We start from the raw sequence: 26,791 nt of genomic DNA on the forward strand, positions 1-26,791 counted from the left end.
TACGGGAGTTTGGTCATGAATACTTACCTAAAACAGCAAGATCGCTGCAGCAAACTGAGAAACAGATACCATTGAAGCATGTATCATCAATGCTCTATCACTATCTTGGTATATCATCCGAGATAAAAAGAGTATTCAAACAATATTCTAGAGATATGTTGGAAAAAACAAATCAGATCTCCTTAGCTTTGAATATTGATGGCTTGCCTCTTTTCAAAAGTTCCAAAATCAACCTATGGCCCATACTTGGTTGTGTATTGAACTTTAAACCAGAAATAGTTTTTCCCATTGCCGTAACAAGTGGCACATGTAAGCCTCAGAACCTTGAATTCCTACAAGAAACCATTGATGAATTGAAAGTTATTTTGAACGAAGGCATCACTATTGATGACAAACTGTTTTCTGTAAATTTAGCTTGCGTCATAATGGATGCCCCAGCCAAGGCTCTTGTAAAAGCCATAAAGCTTCATAGCGGTTATTCCAGTTGTGATAGATGTGTAATTCGGGGGAAATCTGTGCATCGCCGAATGACTTTCACTGCTACTGAGTCACTTCCACCTAGAACAGACCAAACTTTTCGTGAGCAGACTGATCCGCATCATCACAATGGGTACTCTCCATTTTGTGATCTACCTGTGGATATGGTAACTGTTTTTAATATCGACTATATGCACTGTGTCTGCCTGGGAGTAATGAAACGTTTGTTATTGCGCTGGATGAGAGGTGAAAAAAACCCTGATAGGAAGGGAGCCTCAAGGAATGCCATCCTCTCGGGGAACCATATCCGCATTATTAACGAGCGATTGTTAGCTTTGAAAAAGAGCATTCCTGACGTCTTTGTCCGAAAACCCAGAACCCTGCTGGAAGTTGATCGCTGGAAGGCAACTGAATTCCGTCAATTTCTTCTGTATACTGGTAAAATTGTTCTTAAGGACGTTTTACGTGAAGATGCATACAGCCATTTTTTAACTTTGAATGCAGCTATTTGTATTCTAGTTTCTCCTAATGTTAGTGAGCAGCTACCAAAATTTTCGCATGGACTTCTAAAGTCATTCGTTGGAACAAGTGTGGATCTTTTTGGCGAGATATTTTCTGTTTATAATGTTCACATTCTGTTGCACTTACCCGAAGATGCTGTTAAATTTAAAGGACTGGACAATTGCTCAGCATTTAGATTTGAAAATTACATGCAAAATATGTTGAAAAAAGTCAGATCTGGTAAATATCCTCTCTCCCAAGTAATAAAGCGTCATAAAGAGTCTGTTCCAGCTGTTTACGAGAATGTTCCTGCAAAAAAGTTGTCATCAAAAAGACCAAACAATTCTTATATATTGAAAAATGGGTCGTGTTGTGAAATTTTGGAGATCATGCCTGGCGATGACTCCAATTCAAACCTTATGTGTCGCGTGTATCAATCCATAAATCCATTGTTCAGGTCACCGTGTTCATCTAATCTCATCGGTGCATATGTCACCAAACCTTCATTGGGAGAGGTACATCGTATCTCATCTAGTGAGTTATCATGCAGAGCGATGCTGTTGGAATTTTCCAGTAATGCAATAGTGTTTATGGCCCTCATGCATGACTTTGAATATGGTTGATAATTATACTGTAAATTTCTTGTTTCAGCGCTTTCGTCATGTCTGAGACTTATCATAAATATTGTGTTGTAGTTTTTCCTCAATATCCTGATGATGCTGCTATTGTACATAGAAGTTGGATCAAAGAATGTGAAGTAAGCTGCATCTCATTAATTTCATCCCTTCTCCCATCTTGTTCATAATCTAATATTTCAGGACAAACTACTTTGTCATTGGCCCCCAAGAGGTACTGCTCGGGCAAAAGCCAAGAAGGAATGTCTGCCTGACCCTTCTTGGCCTCAACATGAAATACGAATGATGCATGACACAGGCGAGTACAAGATTACGTAGTTAACAAAATATCACAGGTAATTCTTTTTATACTTTGATGTTTTCAGATCAATGGGAGATTGCTATGAGAAAATTTAGCAAGGTACTTGTCACTAGTAACTTGGATAGCTCGCCATCAGATGCTGGGAAAAAGCGGCGTATACGAAATCCTGAGCGATATAGGTGTGATTCAAGCTCTGATTCCGGTGACGATGACAAAGTTCGAAAAAAGCGCAGATGTCCTGCTAAAGCTGATCTTGCTGAAGCTCCAGCAAATCATCGCAAAGGACAGTTGCAAAATAAATCTACCAGTAAAGTCATTATTGCTGGAAGTGCACCACCAAATGCAGGTTAGATCTTCCTGTAGTATCTTGTCAGTCGGCTTCCCGCAAACATGATTTAACAATTTTAACGTAATTGCTTTATAACTTTCTTAGCTGTTCAAAAATATCAAGTTGAATATTTGTAAAGTCTAGCTAAATGGAGCAGTATGATGATTTTAGATACTCTCTGCACGTTTAATCACCCCATGCCTGCTAGTGTATGTGTTTGAAATGCTAGTGGCTTTTATCAATCCGTTCAGATGATCATTTGGAACAAGCATCCATTTCTGAAGAGAATCTTTCAATTCAAGACTGGGGATGGCCAACTCCAAATGGTGAGCTCAGTTGCTTGATCTATCATGACAGCGGCAACCAAATTGAGGTCTGCCAAGACATCTGACAAATGTTGCATACGTCGCGGTTCTACTCTCATTGCATAATGACGGCAAAAGGTTACGAAACTCGGGAATAGAATAATTGTAGTAGAGTGAAGTTGTGTATTCTGAAGTAAAATATTCAATTGTTCAGATAATCCACTGAGCTCAACGTTTCTTGAAGACACCAGCTTGTCCAAAACAAAGCCGAAGCGATCTCGTATAGACTTCTTGTGTAAAGAAATCGCAAAAATCAACGAGAACCAAAAAGACTTGAAACAAGATTGTAAAAAAAACGAAAGGTTACTGGAGCAGATACTGCAATTGCTACACTCCAATGGCCGACCAGTTGCTAATGAGGACCACAGCACAGGTGTAACACTCATCGAAGATATCGTTCCGGAACCATTTCAGGATGTTGTGAAACTGGAGAGCTTTCTTGAAAATGAGATCAATACTGCTAAGCAGAAGTGGAGAATGGTAAATAAATAGTATATAATAGAGAATTGGCTTATGTAATACACAAGAAATATGGTACCTTGTTGCTGCGCTCTAGATACATTTAGTATTCTGATACAATTGAATGAGCACTGTGCTCAAAGATGATGTGGTCTCAAATTGAAGAGAAAAATGAACAAATTTTATTATCCGCAGCCATTTCCTTAAGAACGCCACCGTAATGGAGCTGCAATTTATTGAAATTTCCCCAGGACCTTCACGCTCTAGCTCCCGCTGCTGCTTAGCTCGCTACATGGCATGCTGTCTTCATCGTCGCGCTTGCTCGACCCAATAAGGCAGTCACGCAGAGAATGAACTTTCGACATAATTCCTTCATAAAGATCTGCTTACAGCTATCTAAAATTCGTTCTCTACGTGACTGCCTCTATTTCGAGCAAGTGCGACGGTGAAGACATCGTGCCATGTGACGAGTTAAGCAGACGCGGCAGCTGAACCGTGAAGGTCTTGTGAAAATTTCAATTAATTGCAGCTCCATTACGGTGGCGTTCTGAAGGAAATGGCCAAACATTTTTGTTCGTTTTGCCCTTCCAACTTTGTCACATCTGTCTTATGACACTGCAATGATGTGTTAACTTGTCTTATTTTTCAGGTAAAAGCAATGAGTTCTGTCGGGGGGCACTCTCTGAATGACTCTGTCAGAAAATTATGTAGAAGAGTTGCAACTGCTGGAGTTTGGGCCAAGTTCTTTGTGAAGGGCAGAAATGAAAATAAAAAGGCTCTGTGTAAACTCGGTTTATACGAAATCATATATCGTAAGTTGAACATATTTGCTGTCTTCAAATCAGTGGTTCGCAACCTTTTTCGATGGCAGGGCCAAATTTAGAATTTCAGAGCACGGCCGCACGAATACCAGGGCAATGAAAGGAACCCAAAATATAGTCACCAAAATATGAAAACTAAACTAAAAGATGCACATGATTTCGAATAAATAGTTCTTCATTGTCACATGATTCTTCCCTGCGGGATGGTAGCCTATTTGTGTCGCGACGTTCAGATTGCCAAGACCGGAACATTAGGCGCCAGTCATTTTGGTGGCTATGGAATATACCCATATGTATTTTGAATATACATAACGAAGTTTTCGGTCAGCATTAGGGCAGTCCTTTCGGCCAAGGTTTTCTCGCTGCCATTCGTTCTAGCACACTTATTGGAGTCGCATGTTACATGGCCTAAAACTTCATATGTCTTCGTCCGGCGCGGTAATGGCTAACGCAAATATGGCCACTTCTATAAATCTTGCGTATTTTATCTTGGTCGAAAAGTACCTATTAATTGAGGCTGCGCTCAAAAAGTTGCATAAAATTTCATAAAATACTCTATATCAGTGGTTCCAAACGTGGGCGATAGGGGGCGAAAACGGAAGAAGGGGGCGATGGCGCGTTGAAATGGGTGTGATGGCGTCCACGACCGTAGCTGCCACACCCAAACCCCCAATTGGGATGGGGGTCCGAGCTCGAAAGGATCCCACAATTTTTTCGTGAATTAACACTAATTATGGAGTATAAATTTGGAAATTTAGGCAACTTTTCAATAAAAATTCGCCCTGCGCGCCATTTCGTGGTCACGTGTTTCTAGCTTATTGGATACCCTTCCTCCAAGAAATAATACGCATGAGTTATAGAAATGGGCATCTCGGCGTCAGCCAGTATCACACCATGACGCACCAAGACATATGAAGTTTCAGGCCATGTAACATGCGACTCCGAGAAGTGTGCTAGAACGAGAAAACCTTGGCGGAAAAGAACTGCCTTTAAGCTGACCGACTCGATATATATACATATATATTTAATTGCCCATAGGCGCCTAAATGGCTGGCGCCAAATGTTCCTGTCCTGGCAATTAGAACCCCACAAAAAATGCCATTTCGCAGAGAAAAATTAATTGCCAGTGCAGAAATACCAATTGGAAATCGCGTTCGTCTTTTAGTTTAGTACGTATGGGCGATTTGAATATCTTTTGACATCGCAGACAGGTCATGAAATGTCATTACGTAGCGAAGTCATTATACCCACGGGCAATGTTCCCTCCGAATTTTGACCGAGTATGCGCACACTCACCAACTCACTGCGTAGACCCTTGTACAACAGTGCGTAACGACTAAAAAAAGTCATCACTTCGGATTTTTTGTGCGCAACTTGATTTATCTTTGCGCAGAGACCGTGTCAGCACTGCGCAGGTTCGAGGGAACATTGCCCACGGGTCCGCCCGAATATGTTCAATTATTATCTATGGGCCCTACATTTTCCAAGACACCTCACTCAGCTTTACCGGAAATCTGAATACATAAGCAGAGAGAGGATAAGAAATTGACAGCAATATATACGCAATTCCCGATCATATTGACCGATGCAACCATGAATGATAGAAATTTTTCGCGCTTGGCGCGAATTAAGCCGTCTAACTAAAGTGTCCAACAATTTGTTCTGAGAAGTAGCGGTAAAGAGGTATCGGGGGAGTTGGATCGGAGAGGGTCACAAGTTTTCCTTATTGCCCTATGGAGGGGGGGTCAAGACCAACGTATAGGGAGGGGCTGACGAAGTGCTGTTACGGTCTTTTTTGAATCAAGTCGGAGAAATCAACTGTTTTGTTAGTCAACTCAACCAAATTTAGCTGGGAAAGTGTAATTTCTAAGTCGAGCCGAAAAGTTGACCTGCATTCCTAGTCAACTCGTTGGTGATTTCAGTCTGTATGCCCATTTTTCGGTTCCCAATATTTGGGGGGCGATGCTCGGTGTGGAGTTTGAAAAGGGGGCGATGAGTCGAAAAAGGTTGGGAACCACTGCTCTATATAATTAATGCTAATTCACTTGATAATTTTGGACCCCCTTCGAGCTCGCTCCCCCCAATTGGGGGTGGGTACTTGCGATGCTGCTGTTACGGTCCTGTCAATATATCTAGCTATATCTATAGGTACTGCCCGTTCAACTAAGTTAGGGCACATTGCATTGAAACTGCAGTGACGTAATCTTAGCAGTCTACTCGGAACTTGCGTGCAACCCTAATTGAAAACTCCTGACTCCAAGCCAAGCAAGAGTATTTTATAGAAATATATTTTTTGCATAGATCGATTTCTCAATATTTTTTGGGGGGCTACAAGAACGCTAGCTGGGGCCGCATGAGGCCCTCAGGGCTGCAGTTGGGAATCACTGCTCTGAATTGTTTGACACGATCTCAAATTTAGGGGCTTGCTGCAATATTCACCGGAATGTTATGGAAAAAGATTATGAAGACGCGGTGAGATCTGTGCTGCGTCATGCACCTGAACAATTCAAAGCGCAGCAATCTAAGGTAAATAACATATGATTGTGTGAAAATATGGGATGTGGACGGAGATCATAGTGTTGAACCATACTATGCTGCTTAGGCTTCTGAGTGTAGTATATCTATTTTGTCAATGGCGCTGATGCGGACGATGATTCCTAATTTGCATTAGAATTATAGCTACACAATGTTTTATGAATTTGATTTGCAAAAGACTCTCGGTCTTACAGTCACTGATTCTGTTATATTTACCATAATGTTGAGGTCAAGTCGCTACATTCGAGTCGCGAGTCATTGCACATTTTGACTTTAGTCAAGTCAATTGATTTCCTAAGGTGACTGGAGTCAGGTCGATTCACTTATTTTTGGAGGTGACTCGAGTCAAGTCAAAATTCGAGTCCAGTTGGTTTTCGAAGTATGAGCATGAATACGTCATTGCATTGTGCCAGCTGCTTGAAATACAGATTGAGTGGTCATTGATTTTGAACCAATGAACTAATATAGAGGTACGCAAGAAGGTGCTTTACCGCGCATGATCATTTGATGATTGGTCGCTCTCACGGGTTACACCAGCGTTTCGCAAACAATCCAAACATCAAGATACAGTGATCTTTATTGACACCGATTACTTGATGACTTGAAATTGACCCATAAATTTTACTGTGAGTCACACGTCAATCCACATTTCTGATACGCCAAGTCAAGTCATTTTTAGCAAAGTCACTCGAGTCGAGTCATACGAAAAAGGTGACTCGAGTCATCCCAACACTGGTATCAAAGTGTTCGGAATATGATAGCATTTTAAAGTATTATTTCATATTTGCTGAAATTCATTTCTCTATTAATATTTTAGATGCAGAATTCAAAGAAAGACAGTATCTTGTCGCAACCTTGCCCTCACGATGGTGAAGATAAATGGTAAAGGCGTACACTGTTTGTTGTTTTATCGAGTTCCAGCTGTTTGACCTGCCTGTTCTTCCAATGTTGCACACTTGACCATTTTGTGGTATTTCGTTGATTGTAATATAATTTCCGGGAACCGGATAATCGATCGTGTAGTGCAGGGCTGGCCAACCTTTTCAGCCAATGGGCCACATTCGATTGACGAATTATTGCGCGGGCCACTAGCCGCGCGAAGCGCGAAAATTTTTTGAAGTTCATAGGTCAATAATATTGTCATTTGACTATATTGCGGGCCTGTTGTATATCGCTGGGCTAAGTTTGCGAGGACTGGGCTATTCGGCGCATGGACATATCGATATAGAAAGATGCGACCAACATGCGTCAGTCATTTCGTGCCTAGGTTTCATAGTCGACGGTCTTACTGCGAGCGCAAACGCAATTTCGCATATGTTGAACGACACTTTGTCTCGTAATCGCGAATATAGTTAGACTCGATCTGATTCATTAGGTGTTCTTCCATTTTCACAAAAGGGCAACAATATTAAAAACAAGAAATCGAGTGACAACATGTTGCGCCAAGCTTGTAGAAAATTTTTACCTTTGATAAATCTACCGCAAATTATTCTGCTTTATGGTAGTGTACAAAGATATACCAATATGTGAATGGTTGATGGATCTGTCAATGCGTCGAATCTGATATTTCAGTCATCACATCTCAAGTGTTGCGGCCAGACTAATCAAATTTTTGGTTGGCCTTGCAAGTTCACAATCTGTGCAATCCATTTTTGATGAATGATGATATTAGAAATTTAGGAAATGACCTCGCGGGCCACTTAAAACCTTCTCGCGGGCCACATGTGGCCCGCGGGCCACGGGTTGGCCGGCCCTGGTGTAGTGTGTCTCATCCTGGTGATGGTAGGGGTAACTGGGGATAAGGCATACTGTCTAATTATGTCTTGCGAGTGTCAGATTAGGTCACATATTAGATCGTTTGGTTAGTCCCGACTTTCTCCCTCCTCTGGCCTGGGAGCGATTTCACGGACAGTGACTGACCGGTCACTGAACGTCGGTGGGATTCAACACCTCCAGTCCGAGTGAAGTTTGTCCGAATTCTGTGGAGTATATGCACTCATTACGTTGTCCGGGCTCGGCGTGCGTATGCAATTCTATGGCAAAGTGTTGTTTTTAAAGTAACATGTTGCTGATGGTAGCTTCTGGCGTCCCCTGTTCCAACATCGTTTTCGTCTTGGTATTTTCAATTACCATACGGTACTGGTTTCAGATGGCTAGCAATTCGACAATAAATCAGAAAGACACCAAGAAGAAGACACGAAGTTTGAATTTCACGGGGGCAGAGAAGGATATGGTTGCTGACCTTCTTATTTTGCACCCTTCTGCAATATCGAAAAAAAACGACTAAGTCTCAGTCGCAGAAAAAGATAAAGAATGGAATATAATAACAGAGAAGTTAAATGGTGCAGGAGTCGGAGTGAAAAGAACAGGCCTTCAAGTTAAAAATTGTTTCAAAAACATGAAAACAAAAGCTCGCAGCGAGTATGCCATTTTAAAAAGAGAGCAAAGAAAGACTGGTGGTGGTGTGCCTGAAATTACTGATATAAGTCATATCAGCAAAAAAGTCATGAGTGAGTAGCCTAATTTTAGTGCATATCCCACAGCTGGAATCCGAGTACGTTTAGCGTAATATGTTTGGTGTGTCAAGACAGTTCTTAGCATCACACCCGTGTGCTTTGAGTAGTAGCCTATCTTTGGTGTGTCTTGTAAGTAGTAATCGAAGCAGGCGCCAGCAATTGAGATTATGAGGGTGACGCTATTCTGCAATAGCAGTGATGTATATCACAGCCTGGGAAATGGATTTTTGCAACTTATTTTTTCCAAAACATCTCTGAACAGTCTACCAATAGGCTATTGGCAATTAGAGAGATCATCCTTGTAAGTTGAGAACTGTCATTGTGCGGAACAATCCCAGACTGTGTTATAAATGCACTATCAAGCTGTCTCCTCCATTAGCTTATTGACGCTAATAGCTCATTGGCATATATTGATCCTGCTCCAATTTGCATACCTCTTACTTGCATATCGTAATGACACCTTTACTTCATGCCTCGTCCCAAAAGAGATTCATGAAATAACTCATGACTGGGATAATGATGTAGTTGAAGAACCTACCACAGACGTCTTTGATGGAAGCAACTTTTTGTCTAGTACTGCTCTTGGTAACATATCTAATAATTTTGATCTTGCTTTTATGATTCATTATTTATCTCAACACACAGATTCTGCTCTCACAGAAGATGAAAGTGCAGGTGTAAAGACCATGGAAGGTACCACTAGCCATAAGGCATCGTATAGTAAAGTCTAGCAAAGGTCATAGGACCTTATTGGAGTCACCCGTTTAGCAGTCTGCCAAACTGTCATGCTTCAACTACATCTGATTTCATAGCGAATTTTTGATGAATATGTGTGTGATCAGTGAGGGGCAGTTTGATAATTTCAGACCTCTCCTTCATAGGTTGTTTTGAGGAGAACCCGTCATCCAACTTGCTTTTAAAGACTGTAGCGGAACAACCACCTAATTCAGAACGTGAAATTGGTAAGAAGTTCAGTAATTGTGCTTGATCAACATTTCTCTAATACTTTGCGCTTCCGCAGTGTGTGTAGAAGTCATCCAGAATGAGAAAGTTGATAATGCAGGTAATGAGAGCCAGTGCCTATTCTCGAGCCTACAGTAGTCTGGCGTATGTTGCAATGTGTGACCTTATCTATGAGCTGTATAGCATTATTATTAGTCTCAAGGGTGTTATCTAGAACTCTTGCTATCTCTGGTGCATGTTCCAAGAATTTAGTGAGTTTGTGATACTCGCAAATTGAGTATCATCAATGTGCTGGCTGCTTGGTATGCTCAACTAATAGTACCACTATACACATTACACAGTTGAAGTCAGTGAAAAATTAGTTATTTGCCAGAGTTCCTTGTACAATGGGTCTGTGTTGCAACTGTCTAAAATTATGCATTATGCATGTATAAATATTTCAGCCAAGTCCATTGAAGATCTTAAGATTGCACTGCTGAAAAAAAAAGATTGCTATGCTGGAGGAAGAGAAAGTTTTGAGAGATAGGGAGGAGAAAAGAAAAGAGGAGCTGCATGGCATGGCGATGAAGCATTATCAGTTACAAATTTCCAAACTGTCATAGGTTTATTATCAACTCGAGATAAGTGAGATCAGTGAATTTTGACATTGCCAAAAATAAAGTGGTCATTTTACTGTCAAGTTACGTGAAATAGTTTGCAATTATTTCATTTCTGCAAGCCTGGCCTGATAAGCTCGGTGGTATGGCGCTGTTATCTCTATCATCTTGAGTATCATCATCATTTCCCCCTGGATCAGGGCAAGGCTCTCCAGTCTGTATTCCATAGTTGTGAAGACATACAGCGGCAACTATTGCTGGGATGGTGTTCTCCAAGTTCATTCGCATAGGTATATGCAGCATATGAAATCTTCGCTTGAGCATCCCAAAACTCTGCTCAATGCGAGCACGTGTTGATGTGAGCAGAGTTATATTTTTTCTCTGGCTCTGTTGTGGGGTTTAGGAGTGGTGTCATTAGATAACGTCTGCAAGGGTATCCATTATCTCCCAGCAATATTCCGTCATATTTGCCATCCTCGAAGTTGTCTCTCAGTACGCTATGTTCGAATATTCTTGAATCATGTGCGGATCCGGGGTATCGAATAACAATATTTGTAATCGCGTGATGTGCGTTACACACCATCTGGACATTCAGCGAGAAGTAACCTTTGCGGTTTCGAAATACCTCAGCATCTGGGCCTCCTGGAGACACAATGGGGATGTGAGTCCCGTCAATGCAACCTATGACTCCAGGAAACCCAGCGATTGCATAAAATTGTTCCTTCAACGTGTTGATATTGCCTGGGTGGCCTGAGATGAACAATTTTCGATTTCTTGCGATGCTTCTGCTGATCCTGTGGATGCTGCGACGAGCTGTATGACGTGATATACCAGCCAGATCGCCATCTGTTATCTGAAAATGCCCTGCAGCGAAGAAGCGCAGAGTGCAGGTTAGTTGCAGTAACGGGTGCAGTGAGTGAGACCGGACGTTGAGGGTTTCGTCCGAACGAATCATATCGAAGAGGTTTTTGACGCCTTGTTTACTAAAACGGTGCCTATCTTTGAATTTCTGCTCATTATAAAATGAGAAGGGATCCATCACGTCCACCAAATATCTTTTTGGTATGCAGGCACGAGCGGTCGTATGTTGTTCCTCTACTGACGGTACGCTATTACTAGCACTCATCACGAACAGTAGCTGATTTGGTAGTTTATATAGCTCAGTGAGCTGATCGACAATAAAATGGATCCGGCCTTCCCGAGTTTTCAGTATTTAGCTCGACGCTGAAAAGTCATTGTTTCGTCATTTTTCCGCGTGGAAATACGTTACGACATCTGCCAAACTAGATTTTACAAAACGCAGCTTATGTTGCGTTATCTCGAGACAATGATCAGCGTTTAATGGGTGCCTAAAATCTCCGTTTGTTCAAACTCCGTTTATCACACAAACGAAGTTTATCTAAAGCAAACTTTTTGATCCCCACCCTTAGAGTCTGAGACAGACCAGCAGCAGAAACTTGATTGCGGTGCTGATTTTTCTTATCACATCAAAGTCATTTCTCAATCAAACCAAACATTACATGACGAAAATTCAGAAGAGTTCTGGATGACTGACTGCGTCAATCAATATTGAAGGAACCGTAGTTGATGCGAGCAGAGCAAAGCAGACGGTTGTAGTTATTTAGTGTGGCTGTTCAGAAATTCGGAATATTTTGTTTTTACAGGGTAAGATCAGCTTACCTTAGTGATTTATGTATTGTTGAAATCTTTAAAGCGGGCTTAGATGCTGGTATGCCTCTTTGAGCGGATCTTACTAGCGAAAATTCGTCGCAATGTCATTAAATCATTGTAACACATTGCATAAGTTATTATTGTTTCCATCCAGAAACTTGCTTGTTGTATGTATATTTCTCACAGATATAAAGGTAATATTGATGTAACACTTATTATCGATATCTCTCACTGCAAATTGCAAGTACGATGAAAGTTGCGAAAAGTTATCACAAAAGTGGTATCGGATATTATCTTGTTTCAACTGATACCAACGTTGGGAATACATTTTCACAAAGTTGACCTATTACTATGTTGAATGTCATCAGGATAATGGGACATATTCCGTTATGATCATGAACTTGCTGGAAGAATCAGGGTAGCTAAAGGTTGTACCATAGGGAAGCCCCGCTCTATGTTGCTGATTGTAAATGTTTCGCACAATTACTGGGGTCGCATGAAAATCAGTCACCAAACAAATACGCAAGGAGGAATGTGACTATAGAAGACTGCAATGACAGCAACGTGGAAGATTCTGGAGATCCTATCTCATAATATGGTGACATTCAGCTGTGGATTCAAAGACTGCATCTCAGGGCAGGGAGCAAATGATGCACTGCGAATGATATTGGGCGCCTTTATTTTGTGAACTACAGACACTGCTCAACGAAAATGCCTTGGTAGATCACTAGGTTATTCTCCAGTCCCCAATTGCAGTGCAGATGGCTGATTTTTATGCACTTGACAATCATTCTTGCATGTTACCCGTCATATTACAACTTTACAAGGTGTCAGCTGTCTGTATTTTGGTTTGTAATCAATAGTGTATTCTGGTCAGAGCTATCGAAAGATATCGGGGGCAAAACTTACAACACTCCGGGAAACTCCGGAAAAATATCTGTAGTGAACTCCGAGCCCACTCCGAGTATTACAAAATTGGCAAAACTCCGCTCCGGAAACACTCCGACTCCGCTCCTATGCTCATCACTGGAATGAACGTCCAATGGACTGAGAACTAATGCGAGCTATTTCCATAGAGGAAATCGAAGGAGCACTGGCCTCAAGGCCTTCGGCAACTGGACCGGATGGAATCAAGTTGGCGGCAGTAAAGCAATTAAGAACTACCTGCCTAATCAAACTATTTAGCCTTTGGCTCCTTAGTGGTTGTCTGCCAAAGCACCTCCAACAGGCAAGAACGGTGCTGATTCCAAAAGTAATCAACCCAAAGGAGCCGGGGCAATACCGGCCAATAACAATTGGCTATATTTCGTCAAAATTCTTCTGTATTGATCTAATATTTACATGGCCCAGGAGCATTGCATTTCGGCCAAAACTTCTGAATTTGAAATATGGCGGACCACGTTCTGTATCCTGGTATTTACAGTCCTGTACATTCAAAAAATCAATCTTATTAGTTTTAAGGTTCTGTGATTTTCTGGTGTCAGAGGTGAAAGAGACTCTCCGAAATTCACAGAGAGTTATCCCTGTTCTTCGGAACTGCTCTCGGACACAGACTGATGCTCATCCTCTCCTTCGTCTGACTCAGTCTCTGTGTTCATCAGGGCCAACCCGCTGCGGCTTGGAGCTCTTGACGATTGACCGCTTCTCATTCCTCCTCTGCCATAGCCTCCACGTGAATTGGAAGATGCTCCTCTTGGGAAATCCTCTTGCTGATCATGTGGAAGCCTGGAGCCCATCAACAAAGACATGGATTCCTGTTCAACCAAAAATCTACGGTTCACAAGCTCTATGCGTACTGACGTGGCATTTCCAGTCACCATACCGGCGTACATATCAGGACCGGTCACACCCTTTAAACATTATGTAGGAGCCACAGTGGGTCCTCAAGTTCCTCTTCATTACCAATGGCTTCCTTCAATCTGAGAATGGTAGAGATGGTGGGCATGCCTTCCACACTATGACCATTATAGAGCAGACATGCCATGCTCGGCATTTGATAGATACACGACAGGGCATAGAGAAATCGTTTGGATGTTATTTTCATTGGATGAATGAATTTGGTTTTCTTTCCATTCTTGACTTGGATTAATGGTCTGATCGCCTTCTGAAAACTGTTATCTCCATACCCTCCCAAATTTTCCATCATGCGAACATGCCCAGTGGTGCCAATCAAGATCTTTGCCATGTTCGTCATCATTTTTTGTATATTTTCCCTTCCAAATTTCTTTGTCTTCCCGTCTTTGCCCTTGATGGAGTTGAAGATGTAACACAAGTGCCAAAGTCTATCGACATTGGCAATTTGGGCAACCAACAGGGACTGGCCTTTTTCCTTGTTGAATCCCTTCCGAATTTCATCCACATGCACGAGGTCTCTGATCAGGTCCATGGAATCCCCGAAGTCAGGCTTGATGTCATTCCCTTTATTTTCACCCTCATGATAGCTTCTCATTACTCCCCAAAGCTTCCTTTCAGTCTCTTGAACCATAGCTATTCGTCTAATGCACCTGCCTTGCGCATCCAGAGCTTCTCCGCCTGCTGCCATACCGAATGACATCATTGCCTTTCGATACTTGTCGTGATCTAGATTGTACATCTGTCAACATAATCACCGGTAGTCGCAAGTTCCAGCCAGATGGTGACTTGTTTGATCCAACCCTCTCTGCCAGCAGGATCAGACTCAGGTCTAGTCTCTGCCCAACCTTGCTGCATGAGCCGAATCATTTCGGAGATGGTTGCAGAATCATCTTCCATTATGCTGACTTCTGTTAGCACTTCTCTAGTCATGAAGTCCACTCCGCACACTTCTCGAAATTTTACAAAGAGCTTTTTGCATAAATTATATTCAGTTAATTTTTCTTCATCAGTCAAAGTAAGTCTCAAATACTTGGACTTTGCAATCCGTTCATCAATTGACTTCTCATTCCTGGTGAAATACTTCGTAATACTAAGCCTTTTCACATGGAGCAGTTTGGTGTCACGACACACCTGATCGCGTCATGAGATTTCCAGCTGAGCGATTATGTGTGACCGATTCGAGAGAATACTGAGCCCGTCGTCATGGCGGGCGATTTTATCATGCGTTTTGGCGTGCGTGTTGACACTCGTCTTTGGAGCAGGGTATTTCACGCTTTGTCGTGAGATGTAGGGAAGATCGCTGGCCGAGAAATGTTAGCGGCTATAATAGATTTCAATGGATCGGAGAATTTTCAAGAATTTCACACGATATATGCTTACTTCGCAGTTCTGTGGTTAATTAAGTATACGTTACGTAACGTATACGTTATGTCGGAGTCCGCAAGCATTAATATCCAGAAAAAGGTAAGATACCGTACGGTATACATCTATAGTTTATTTTGACAATTTCCAAACATCTCTGCATATATTTTAGAAAACATGGAGCAGTGCGGCTATTCAAGCTCTGCTAGGCCTGATCAAAGAGCTAGATCTTTTGGCCAAATTAGATGCCCGTAGGCAACGAAATAGGGTGATTTTCGAAGATTTGACTACAAGGTTAGCCGAGGAAGGATACACATTCACATGGTGAAGTACACGTCTCTTCCTAGTTTTGGTCGGAAGATTAACAGCTTTATTTCGAATGCAGGGAAGAGGTCAAGAACCAATGGAAATATCTAAAAAGGCAGTATTATAAAGTAAAAAAGCAGCTCATGACGTCAGGAATGGGGGCAGAAGGGCGTCATTGGCCACCCTTCTCACAACTGGGTGAGCTGCTCGGAACGAGACCCAGGACTACGGTATTTGATTTTGTAATAAAATAAATACGGTAATCACAAAGTGACTCATGAGTAACCCATTACAGGCACTAGTTGCGGAAGGTCTTCAGTCGTTTACTACAATGACAGTGGAAGTGAACGAGACCAGTTTCACGGATTCGGAAGGCACGGGTATGGTGTCTGGTATCAATGAAGATTCCTGAATCATGTGATAATCTCTGTTCAATCTGCCTGGCAGGTATTGCTGGCCAAACTCGAGACGAAGACGTTGACGACAGCCTCGTTGTGAGTGACCATGACCATGAAGGTAGGTCGGTCAGTTTCGATCGGATTCCTAGCATTCATGTTATGATCAGCATCTTTGCACGGTTGTACAATGTACATGATCGACGTAGGAGTTTGTAAAATTTAAAGATACATTTTAAAATCAGAAGTATGACTTGGGTACCAAGATGTAGTGTCGAATTGTCATATAGTTGATTCCTCTCGTTATGAGGATATATGCTCTAGGAAAGTGTTCTACCTCTATCTTATTCTTCTAAGCAAGTAACTTAACACAAAGCGGTTGTAGCAATTACTTTCTTGATTCCAGAGTCTTCCACAACGTCTGACAGCTGGAGCAGAGCACGATCTAGACCAGGGGTGGGCAAACTACGGCGCGCGGGCCGCATGCGGCCCGCAACACTGTTTTGTGCGGCCCGCGAGAGTCAAAAGAAACTTTTTTAAATATTGATAAATATTGCGTACTATAAATCAAATTAATGCAGGGACTTGATTAAACTTTTTCTTAGTATATTTCACTATCATAATTCTAAGACAGTGGTTCTCAAACTGGATGGGGCGCCCCCTTAGGGGCGTGAAAGCGTCTGAAGGGAGGCGCGAAGCTGAGCTAAACTGAAAATTTTTTTCGCTCAGTGCGATTTACATCCAGTCTCTGTATTTAGTCTGAATTTCATATTTCAAAATATCTCATCCACAGGCGTAAAACCTTCCATGCCATTACATTTTCCGTTAGGTCTGCTAGCATCCTGGTTGCGTCGTGTGGTGTGACGTTGAGGGTGCGAATTCTTTCACCATCATAATAGGGGGGCGTGTCTTAAAAATTTAGAACCGCACTGTTCTAAGGTAAATAATTACTATGTTTTTTATGTTTAATTTCTGGCGCAACAGCCCGATCTCAGGGGCCACGCAGTTTGAAAGGTTTCGACTAACATCACACAAATCCTAAACGAGATTGACATAATTCGGACCACGAGCGTGATTTCAGATTGGCCACTCCAGTTTTAATTATTTCGGTGATTTGGTTATAAAAAACGATTCGCGCGTGTTCTAGGAAGATTCGTGCTCTGTATGCGTAGAACTGGTGTATGTATGCGTGAAACCACGGTATTAATATATTATATCAAGCGTGTTTGAAGCTAATATGATTATGATGCTGTCAGCATCGTGTGTCATGGAACTGAACCAAAACTGGAATTAGTAAATCTATGAACAGATCGCTGCTCACATGAGATTTAGATTTCAACCCTGTTCTAAGAATCGGGACAACCGACTTTCATCTCTATAGTTTTGACAAATTGCTTATTGAGGTCGACCAGCCTATGACATCTCGCCACCATGTTTCTGACGCGTGTACGATATCATCTGTTTCTGACGCGTGTACGATATCAAAGGACTTATGTTATCTCCATGTCCTCACTATGTAATCAAATACCAATATTGCGTTTTGGTTTATAACCCCAATTTTATATAGTGCGGCCCGCGAATGCATTCAGATGTTGAATGCGGCCCGCGAGCTCAAAAGTTTGCCCACCCCTGATCTAGACAAAGAACGTCTAAGCATAAGAGAACGTATACTCTATTTCTTTGTTTATTGAGGTAAAAAGAAAAGTATGTTCTTGCTACCTACTAGGATCTGGAAGTTTTGAAGATAGGCTGTTCAGCCATCTTGACGAAGAGCGGAAGCTTAGGCGTGAAGAACTAAATGCTCTACAGCAAGAAAGCAAGGCAGACCGAGAAATGATGACGAAGTTCATGTCATCTATTACTCGACTGGCAGATTCAATGCAGAAATGAGGTATGGCTAATCAGAATGGTTCGCAGGGTTGTAACCAAGTCTCGAGTCATATGTTTTAGTCCGAGTCATGCGCAATGACTCGAGTACAAGTCGAGTCAATACACAAATTGACTCGAGTCGAGTCATTTTTAACAAAATGACCCAAGTCACCAAAAAATCACGACTCGAGTCATTACAACCCTGCTGGTCCCTTATTGCTAGCCATGTTATTGTATTTTACTATTCATTAAATTGTGCTAGTCTTAATTGTGCTACGATGCCCTTTTCGACGTCATGCTATCGTGGAGATTTTACAGAATTGGCAATCGTTGCATTTCCGCCGCCGCATTCCGTCGTACCGAGCTCTACTCATGGTGTGTGAAGTCATCGCAATGATTTCGACCAACTCGAAAACAACAATGTGGCAATATACTTTGGGGCGATTCTGACCACCACATGTTGTCCTACCGCGACAGTCATCTGTTTTCTTGTATGTGCATAGGCCACGGACTGAAGTGAATTTTGCCTTCACGTGAACAGCGACGGTGCCACTCCGATGATTTGAGCTGTCACATGATTGAATTTGTGTATTTTTTTCGATCTGTGCTAACTTGTATATTAGAAAAGCAGTATAAAACATTGTGTTGCATATATCTGTTACGAAGAAGTTCACAAGCAGCAGGACTTAGGAGTTAAGACTCTATTTGGTTAGCTATACCTCAAATACAGATCAAGCAGAGACATTGGCTATATATAATTTCTGGCAGAAATGAGTAACATGACAGCTCGAAGTTACAATTCTGGATCGTTCGCCATCCTCTCTAGCAATGCCTCTCACTTCGTTACACTTGAGACAGCAAAAACGTAGTCTCCTCACTGACAGCAAAAACGTAGTCTATGTCTCCTCACTATCTCTTGAACGTAATAATATTGGCCTGCCTACGCTCCACGAGTCTACATTCCTACCAGAGTGAGAACCAAGGAATCAGATAAAGTCAATTTTGTGAGAGGCTGTTCACGAAATACGATATCCGAAGAAGACTATTACATGAAACAATTACCAGAACAAAAAATCAAGGCAACTAACCAGAGAGTAACTGGCAAATTTGCCAAGGCAGTATATCACAAATTAGGTCTTATACTACGTCTTAGCGGAAGATTTGTGGCAATGTGTTCAGTCAGCACACGTCGGACTTCCGTTGCATTAGGTAGCTGTGGAGAGGGTGAGGACACATCAGCACCTTGGAGCAGATTTGGCATTATTTGGGCGGAAATATAATTAGTGCTTGACCACCCACTGATAGGGGTGTGGGAGCGCTCACAAATATTGTGTAGAACACAGCATGTTGCAATGATTTGAGGAGCCAGGTCTATTCTTGCATCAATTTTCTTGCCAATGATGCGCCAGCGTTCTGTCAACTTTCCGAATGCATTTTCCACCACTATCCTGACGCTGCTCAGATATGCATTAAATGACTCTTTGGCAGGGTCCAAATTTCTTCCAGTGTAGGGTTTTAGAAGCCACGGCAGCAGGGGATAAGCAGGATCTCCTAGAATCAGCAATGGAACCTCCACGTTGTTTATTCGCACTGGAGCCTGATAAAGGGAACAACAGTCGTGTGACAGAGATCAATATGAAAACAAAAGCATGATACCTACCCTTGGTAACAAATTCATACTTTCATAGAGTCGCGAGTTTTTGAAAATGAAGGCGTCATGACAACTTCCAGGCATGGTGACATTAATATCCCAGAAACTATTACGATCACGTTTCAATCACACATCTTTGAAGGGTCGAATTTTCAAGGAACTCACCAGTAATTGTCATCAACAACAGCTTGCAATACAATAGACTCTCCTCCTTTTCTATTTTGATAATCTCGCTTGCCATTTAATGGAGCGGTGATTTGAATATGGCTTCCATCAATGCATCCGAGAACCTAGAAAATGGCAGCGTTTGTGAGCACGTCAACTCGTGGATACATAGCGCTATAATTATACTCGTGTATATATAAATGGTTCTATACCAACACCGAGAAAACCATATTTGACTTCAATTCTCCGTGCTATGTCCTTGGCTTCTTCATCTGATGGTGGGTGTATGAAGTCCGGTAATTTGATGCATATGGTAGTGCAGAACCTACAATAAATATAGCAAAATATAACAGCGTTGCAATGTTCTTCTTTCATGTAACAAGGGCTCTCGAAACAAAGTTCAGATTTTTATACTTTCACATAAATAATTCCAGAAGACATCGAACGTGTAACTATATAGACTACTAACCTCCGTAGGTTAGTAATCTATAGTTAAACACGTTCGAACCGCAGTGTTGCGGTTGTACTCTGGTGAAAATTAGGTCGGTGGTATTGATACCAGTCTTTGAAAGGTAAAAAGGCACACAATCACTTCAGAGTCACAATTATCATCAGCATCTCAAATTACCATCATCACTCATCAGCATCGCAAATATCTATATTATATTTCTACAGTCTACATAAGTCTTGATGGAATAAAACTAACTAACATTTTCAGAAACTTCTGTACAGTAGAAATTCCTACTCCAAACAGGTTTGCGACTGATCGGTACTCTGCACAGGAACCAAGTTTGTAGATCGCAATGGCAACACGCATTTCCAGTGGTATTGCTGGACGAACAGATGCACTATCTGTAAGTAAAAAGAGTTTTTAAACATTTGCACAACTCAGGGGAAGTGTTTTCCATAACCAGTGGTCACTAATGTGACAGACATAATATTGAGACGTATACCGTCCCACAATTATAAAGAGGATTTGACTGTCGGACATTATGCAAGTATCGATGCGCTGAAATAGTTCTACTAAGATTTCATCAACGAATTGATGCTTTAAATAATCTTTGAAATAGTTCCCACATGGGCTCATTTCCTCGCGTACTAATTCCGTGATCTCGTAAAACGTATCCTTTCTCATGCGGAAGTTCTCAATCCAATCATACTCAGAATAATTCGGGACATTAACGTACCAATAACTTTGCACTCTGTAAATTATTTGCATGAGAATTTAATTTTGCGAAACGAACACGAACATCATACGGTCTGCACCTTCTTTTTTTCCAACAGCATCGTCGTCGCAGGTGCCTTTTCCGTAGTTGAAGCAATATAATCGAAGATCTCAACTTCAGCATTCTAATACGTCTCATCATCTGCCTATGCCGAAACCACGCCAGCATCACATATACATAACTAACGAAAATTATCTTAACAGTCCCCATCACCGTAGTTAGCCGAGTCGTGTCAATGCGTCATGTGAAAACAAAAGTTGTAAATCACTCCGCCGATGGCACGAATTTTACTGCTGAAGCGTGAGAAGACGGCAGCCGCTTCGCTTCATTGGACTTTGTCGTGATAAAGACGTGACTCATGTGTCCCAATTGCGAATTATGGTGTCCAGAGTAGCCCTGCACGCCCCTCGTTTCTGTTCAGCTACATGCACGAAGAATTTCCTTCCTAACATCCCAGATAAAAGTGTTTGGTCCCAGGTTTAATGAATCGAAAGCTATTTTCAATCTATCTGGTCAGCTCGCAGTCACTGGAACTACCCTAAAATCATCCTCACGATATATGGGGATTAGCATTGTTACTAACATTACAGATATTACACTACGTATTGGTGCCTGGTAGCAATGTGTCGAGAGGAAAACATCATATTTCGATGGATTTGCTCATTTAACTGAGCAACATGTATAGTATGAAAATGAACCGTTGGGATTTCAATATCAAGGGCTAAAACTTCTTTGCCCGTATAACTGTCATTGATGACTCTCAGTCACTGTTTTACAGCAATATATTATAGAAAATTGAGTGAATTATAGGATCTGTTTTTTTTTCAACGTCCAAATCTGGGTTTTTCCAAAATATCCCAGTGGCATCTCTGGAGTCGCGTACGTATCATTCTGTGTCGCTCACATTAGCGGCAGCGCGTAATGTCGTTAACGGAAAATATATTGCGATTTATATTGCGATTTGTTCTAAATATCACAATCGGCGTTTATGCCGATACATGCCAAACAGAATTCTAGGCATGCCGCATACCTAAATAAATGTCTAGGCATGCGTGGCATGCCTAGGTTCGGCGCCTATGTTAGTACGGTTGCCAATGAACTCGGCACTTGATGAATTAGGCCCCTTGAACTCGGCACTTCGTTTGACCGTAGATGCTGTAGATGCTCTATTGTTTGAGTTTATGACAATACAGTGTTCCCCATGACACCAATAAATGTTTCCCATGAACACATCGAAACTTATGAAGGCCAAAATAATCATTTTTTGCCTTCAAAGAAACGAATATTATAAATTAAATATAGCCCTTTAACTATATTTTGTTAGCAGGTTGTTTATTTTGTTAGCAGGATGTTTCCCTAATGTCGCCCTTCAACCTGCTCCTTATAAATTAAATATTGCCCTTTAACTATATTTTTTTAGCAGGATGTTTCCCTAATGTCACCCTTCAACCTGCTTCTTATAAATTAAATATTGCACTTTGACTATATTTTTTAGCAGGATGTTTCACTAATGTCACCCTTCAACCTGCTCCTGACCAGCTACCTGCGACAAAATCACACCTTCCTATAAGTAAGTGATCAGCTAATGCAAAATCAGTATTGTTGTGTTGTATTGAACTTATAAAATCTCTAATAAATCTAACAGTTGAACTTATCAATAACTACCGTAATAAATAAAAAATAAATATAAGTTGCGAATACAAATTAGTTCTTATAAAATCTCTAATAAACCGAATAGTTGAACTACTAAACTCATGAATAAAAATAGATAACTCATGAATAAAAATAGATATAAGTAGCAAATACAAAATGAGGATTATCAAACGGAAGCAAGACCGTTAATCTTCGCAATCTCTTTCAACAACCGAACTTATCAATAACTAATATAGATTAAAAAAATAGATATTATAATTTGCGAATACAAATTAGTTATTATAATGCGAATACCAATTAGTTATTATAAAATCTCTAATAAACCGAATAGTTGAACTAATAAACTCATGAATAGTAATGAATAAAAATAGATAACTCATGAATAAAAATAGATATAAGTAGCAAATACAAAATGAGGATTATTAGACGGAAGCAGGACCATTAATCCTCGCAATCTCTTTCAACAACCGGCGAGGTGTGTTACTTCCTTTTCTAAGTTCCCTCCAGAGTTGGTATAATTGGCCATCAATCAAGCGACACTCCTTGCGGCGTCTTTTCCTGATCTTGCCATCTGAGGGGAGTGCCACCTGTTAGTACGAGAACGACGCTTCCCCATTCAGGAGAAGAATCAGGCTATACACTTGCATGTTGAGCTGTCTTGTTTAGGCGATTGTGCCACCCCTCTACATCATTGTTGGTGCGGATTGCTGTTTGATATACACTCCAACTATGTGGCTTCCAATTCTTGGAGTTTATCCATGCGCTCTGCTCCCACTTCAATATCAAAGCATATGTAAATGTCCATCGCATATATCAATCATTCCCTAGTCTATCCGTCAAATTAGCAATACATGTACCGAGTAGAGTAGACCAACACCGACAGACGGCATTGTTGCGTCACAATACAAGCGCCGATTTCACCAGGTGCCGATCTCACTGGCAACCGTTAGTACTTGTGAATTAGGCTTACCATACGTCCTCTTTTAAGAGGATCTGTCCTCTTTTTTGACTTTTTTGAAAGTGTCCTCGGAGGACGCCCTTTTGTCCTCTTTTTTGAAAATTTAGGTCAGATTTGAAGGAAATCGCGAGTGATATGCCGTAAATTAGCGCAGAAGTGAAGCTCCGCCGGGTATTTCGGAGGGAAAAGTGGTGATTTAAGCTCTGAGCGAAACGAAGACTATAAATTATTTTGCGAGTATTTACTTCAAAATTGCATGTGCCTTATGTCAATGTACCGGAAATGCGATGATATTCTGATGGAGCAGGGGCGGGCAACTACTCCAGTCGAAAGGTCGGATATAGGAAAATTAGGTACTTGGCGGCCCGGGTTGCAGAAAGGATAAATTTATCGCCCATATATATACAAGGAATAAATCGTATTTAATGAATGTATTTTAACGACAGCAATGTCACTTCAAAGCCATTTCTCGCCGATAATGACAATACAATGTTGATTTGAGAACAGCATTGTCATACAGGCGCCGCCATACCTGCTTCTCTCTGATCAATTAACTAACGGTGCAATCCTTCATTAAGATTTCAAAGCGTTTGATAAGCCCGGTACCCAAAATTTACCAAGATGTCAATTCCTTGGGGTTGAGTACATCGTAAATGGCGATAATGCAAGTCTTCTCGCTTCGACAAACTTACGAGTAAGCTCCACTCTCGGCACGCCTATATAATAACATACAGTCACTACAAATTGACGTTTAGGCAAGTAGTGGGGAATCTCGGCAGACTGGGACTGCGGGCCACATTATCATGTAAGACGGGAAACTGTACGCGGGCCGGACAAAATCTTGTTGCGGGCCGTACGTTGCCCGTTCCATTTTATGGACGGTCCCAGATAACACTCTGCTGACTATCTCATTTTGCTCGAGGAAGCTGTAGAGTAGACGACGACGAACACGGCACCTCACCACCGTGAACTAAACCTCACCAAAACGGACTCTGTAAAACGATTACCAGGAATTAGATTCGCATCATAAGGCTAGTTTAAGCAATAATGACATCCGAAATGAATCAATATTATAGGTGCTATAAAAGGTACTATACTTGGGAAGTATTTGAAAGTATGGAACAATATTGGCATGGTATGGAAAATTGCAAGTATGGTATGTTGAGAGTGAGGCAAGTATGAAGTATGAAAAATTCTCGTTCCATACCATGCCCTGCACTCGTTCCATACCATGCCCTGCCTTGCAGGTAACGATGTTGATCCAGCGCTCGAATATAAGAACAAATTCCGTAGACCCTTGTGAACTTGGTATATCATGTTTCAATGCCATACCAACTTCATGGCTCAACATATCAACATAAGTAAAATTAATGCATACCACAGTATCGCACCTTGCTATACGAATCGAGTACAATGTGTGTGGCAGTGAGCTTGCTGGGCAAGTGCAGAGGCTGAGCACGATCCCTTTCATAGAGTTCCTTGATGTGGGTCAGTATGTCGTGGCCATTTTTACACATATATTTTGTGCCTCCTGGGTTTGATGAAAACAGTGAATTCCTGGCTGTCTGATGACAGAAAATTAATGATCATTTATGAAGAAAATTATTGATTTGTAAATATATTTCCCCTTCATAAGATGACTTGTGTCAGAACAAATCAATACTGGCTCATCGACCCTACCTACATGGGTGAAGCGCAAAGTAATTCTCATAATTGGGATGGGTCATGGATCCATGAATGATGTTAAAAAATTTACGGTTGGTCTGGGCCCCATTTGCAACTACTACATGGATAGGCACTTTTTTGCTACTCACAAAAGTAGCGCTTCGTAGTACATTGAACAGAGCTGGTAAGCTGGGGTAGACGTTGTAGGCCACCATGACAAGGGTGTGGTTATTTTACGGTCAAAAGAACGCACGTAGAACACTGTACAAAAATGATGATTCAGAAAAGGATCGCACGAAAAGGGTACATTCAAAGCCTGACTATGTGTCGCAAGTTTCTCTGGAGCCGATCTAAGACCGTAGTCGACGTAGCCCAGTATGCGATCGCTAATACTTACTGACTATGTTTCGCAAGTTTCTCTGGAGCCGATCTAAGACCGTAGTCGACGTAGCCCAGTATGCGATCATCTTGACAGACTAGGTTTTCTCTCACTAGCGAACAAATTTATTGTCATTATATCATTGAAATTATCTCAACAACTTTCCACCTTTCATCTCATCTACAGTCAAGTAGGCATGTACTGTTCCGACAAGAGCATTCAATTCATTTCGTGCAATCTCGCAAATTCCTGGTCGAGATCCACCAAAGTTTCTGTAAGTTTAACAAGCAAAATGTTCAATATATGATGCGTAAGTATAGAAAACATATGTACCCCTATAGTGTACATCCTTAAAGTTGCCGAAGATGGCAGCGTTAATACACCAGTGGAGCGAAGCATATGATAAGAAAATGGGGGTCGAGCATATAGCTCAATAGCCCATCTCACAACATCCGGATGGTATCTTCGGGCATTAGGATGCCTCGGTGCATTGCGGCACTGTTCGCTGAAGAACAGTCTTTGCCAATCATTCATGTTGTCTGATTCGGATTCGAAGAGCTCCTGATGACAAAAGCAGAAGAGATGAGAAATCTTCTGATTTCGATATATATAGTGCATCATAACTGTGGTTCCCAGTAGTATGTTTGTTGGTTGGTTGGTATGGGTTTTTATTGGTGCCCGGCTACTGAGGCCTTGTGCACCAGGCCGAAAGTTTGATTAGGACATGGCTTCTAAATTATTCGTTTCGAAAGGAGTGCAAATTCTATGATAGACGTCGCAGTGAAAGGGCTGGTAAGAATTTCTGATAATACAATGTTAACGACATGGTTCCTTGCAGCTTCGATGATATATTGTCTATTAGTTGAGTATCTCGAACATTTAAGCAGGAAATGTTCCACTGATTCAGGCTGTGCGCAGAGTTCACATAATCCATTTTTCATGGCATCCCATCCTATGCAGATGTTCGTTCAACCCGCTATGACCAGTTTGGAGTCGGATCAAGATCGACGACTCACGACGTGAGACAAGAAATTCCGCCTCGAAATTCAGCAGCACACGAGTTTTTTCGTAATGCGAATGGACGGGTGTGACAAACCGTGGATTGTTTCGAAAACTTTTTTTCTCCAAGGTTTGGGGACC

At 41.5% G+C, this 26,791-nt stretch overlaps 3 protein-coding genes across 3 annotated transcripts in view; 2 read left to right on the plus strand and 1 right to left on the minus strand.

The window, feature by feature from the left end:
- Positions 1 to 21,352, minus strand: part of LOC145448770 (uncharacterized) — a 163,460-nt gene extending 142,108 nt beyond the window's left edge. The window contains exons 1-3 of the mRNA XM_080327226.1: positions 21,037 to 21,352; positions 20,848 to 20,972; positions 20,481 to 20,622 (exon numbers count right to left, since the gene is read on the minus strand). Of these exons, the coding sequence (XP_080183352.1) occupies positions 20,481 to 20,622; positions 20,848 to 20,972; positions 21,037 to 21,206 (437 nt within the window). The 5' untranslated portion in view covers positions 21,207 to 21,352. The remainder of the gene's footprint in view (positions 1 to 20,480; positions 20,623 to 20,847; positions 20,973 to 21,036) is intronic.
- Positions 1,627 to 7,433, plus strand: LOC145448764 (uncharacterized). The gene is made up of 8 exons (XM_080327222.1): positions 1,627 to 1,735; positions 1,797 to 1,911; positions 1,979 to 2,260; positions 2,494 to 2,568; positions 2,762 to 3,087; positions 3,716 to 3,878; positions 6,307 to 6,413; positions 7,240 to 7,433. Exons 1-8 carry the CDS (start codon positions 1,640 to 1,642, stop codon positions 7,306 to 7,308), a joined length of 1,233 nt encoding a protein of 410 aa, XP_080183348.1. The 5' UTR covers positions 1,627 to 1,639; the 3' UTR covers positions 7,309 to 7,433.
- LOC145448695 (uncharacterized) lies at positions 15,451 to 17,292 on the plus strand. Its single transcript, XM_080327161.1, has 7 exons — positions 15,451 to 15,486; positions 15,557 to 15,708; positions 15,770 to 15,920; positions 15,986 to 16,070; positions 16,138 to 16,206; positions 16,492 to 16,541; positions 17,233 to 17,292. Exons 1-7 carry the CDS (start codon positions 15,451 to 15,453, stop codon positions 17,290 to 17,292), a joined length of 603 nt encoding a protein of 200 aa, XP_080183287.1.
- Positions 21,353 to 26,791: the final 5,439 nt, after the last annotated feature.

Source organism: Botryllus schlosseri, chromosome 10 (assembly GCF_051294905.1).
Source record: "Botryllus schlosseri isolate E-star chromosome 10, Bs_hap1, whole genome shotgun sequence".
Taxonomy (NCBI): Eukaryota; Metazoa; Chordata; class Ascidiacea; order Stolidobranchia; family Styelidae; genus Botryllus; species Botryllus schlosseri.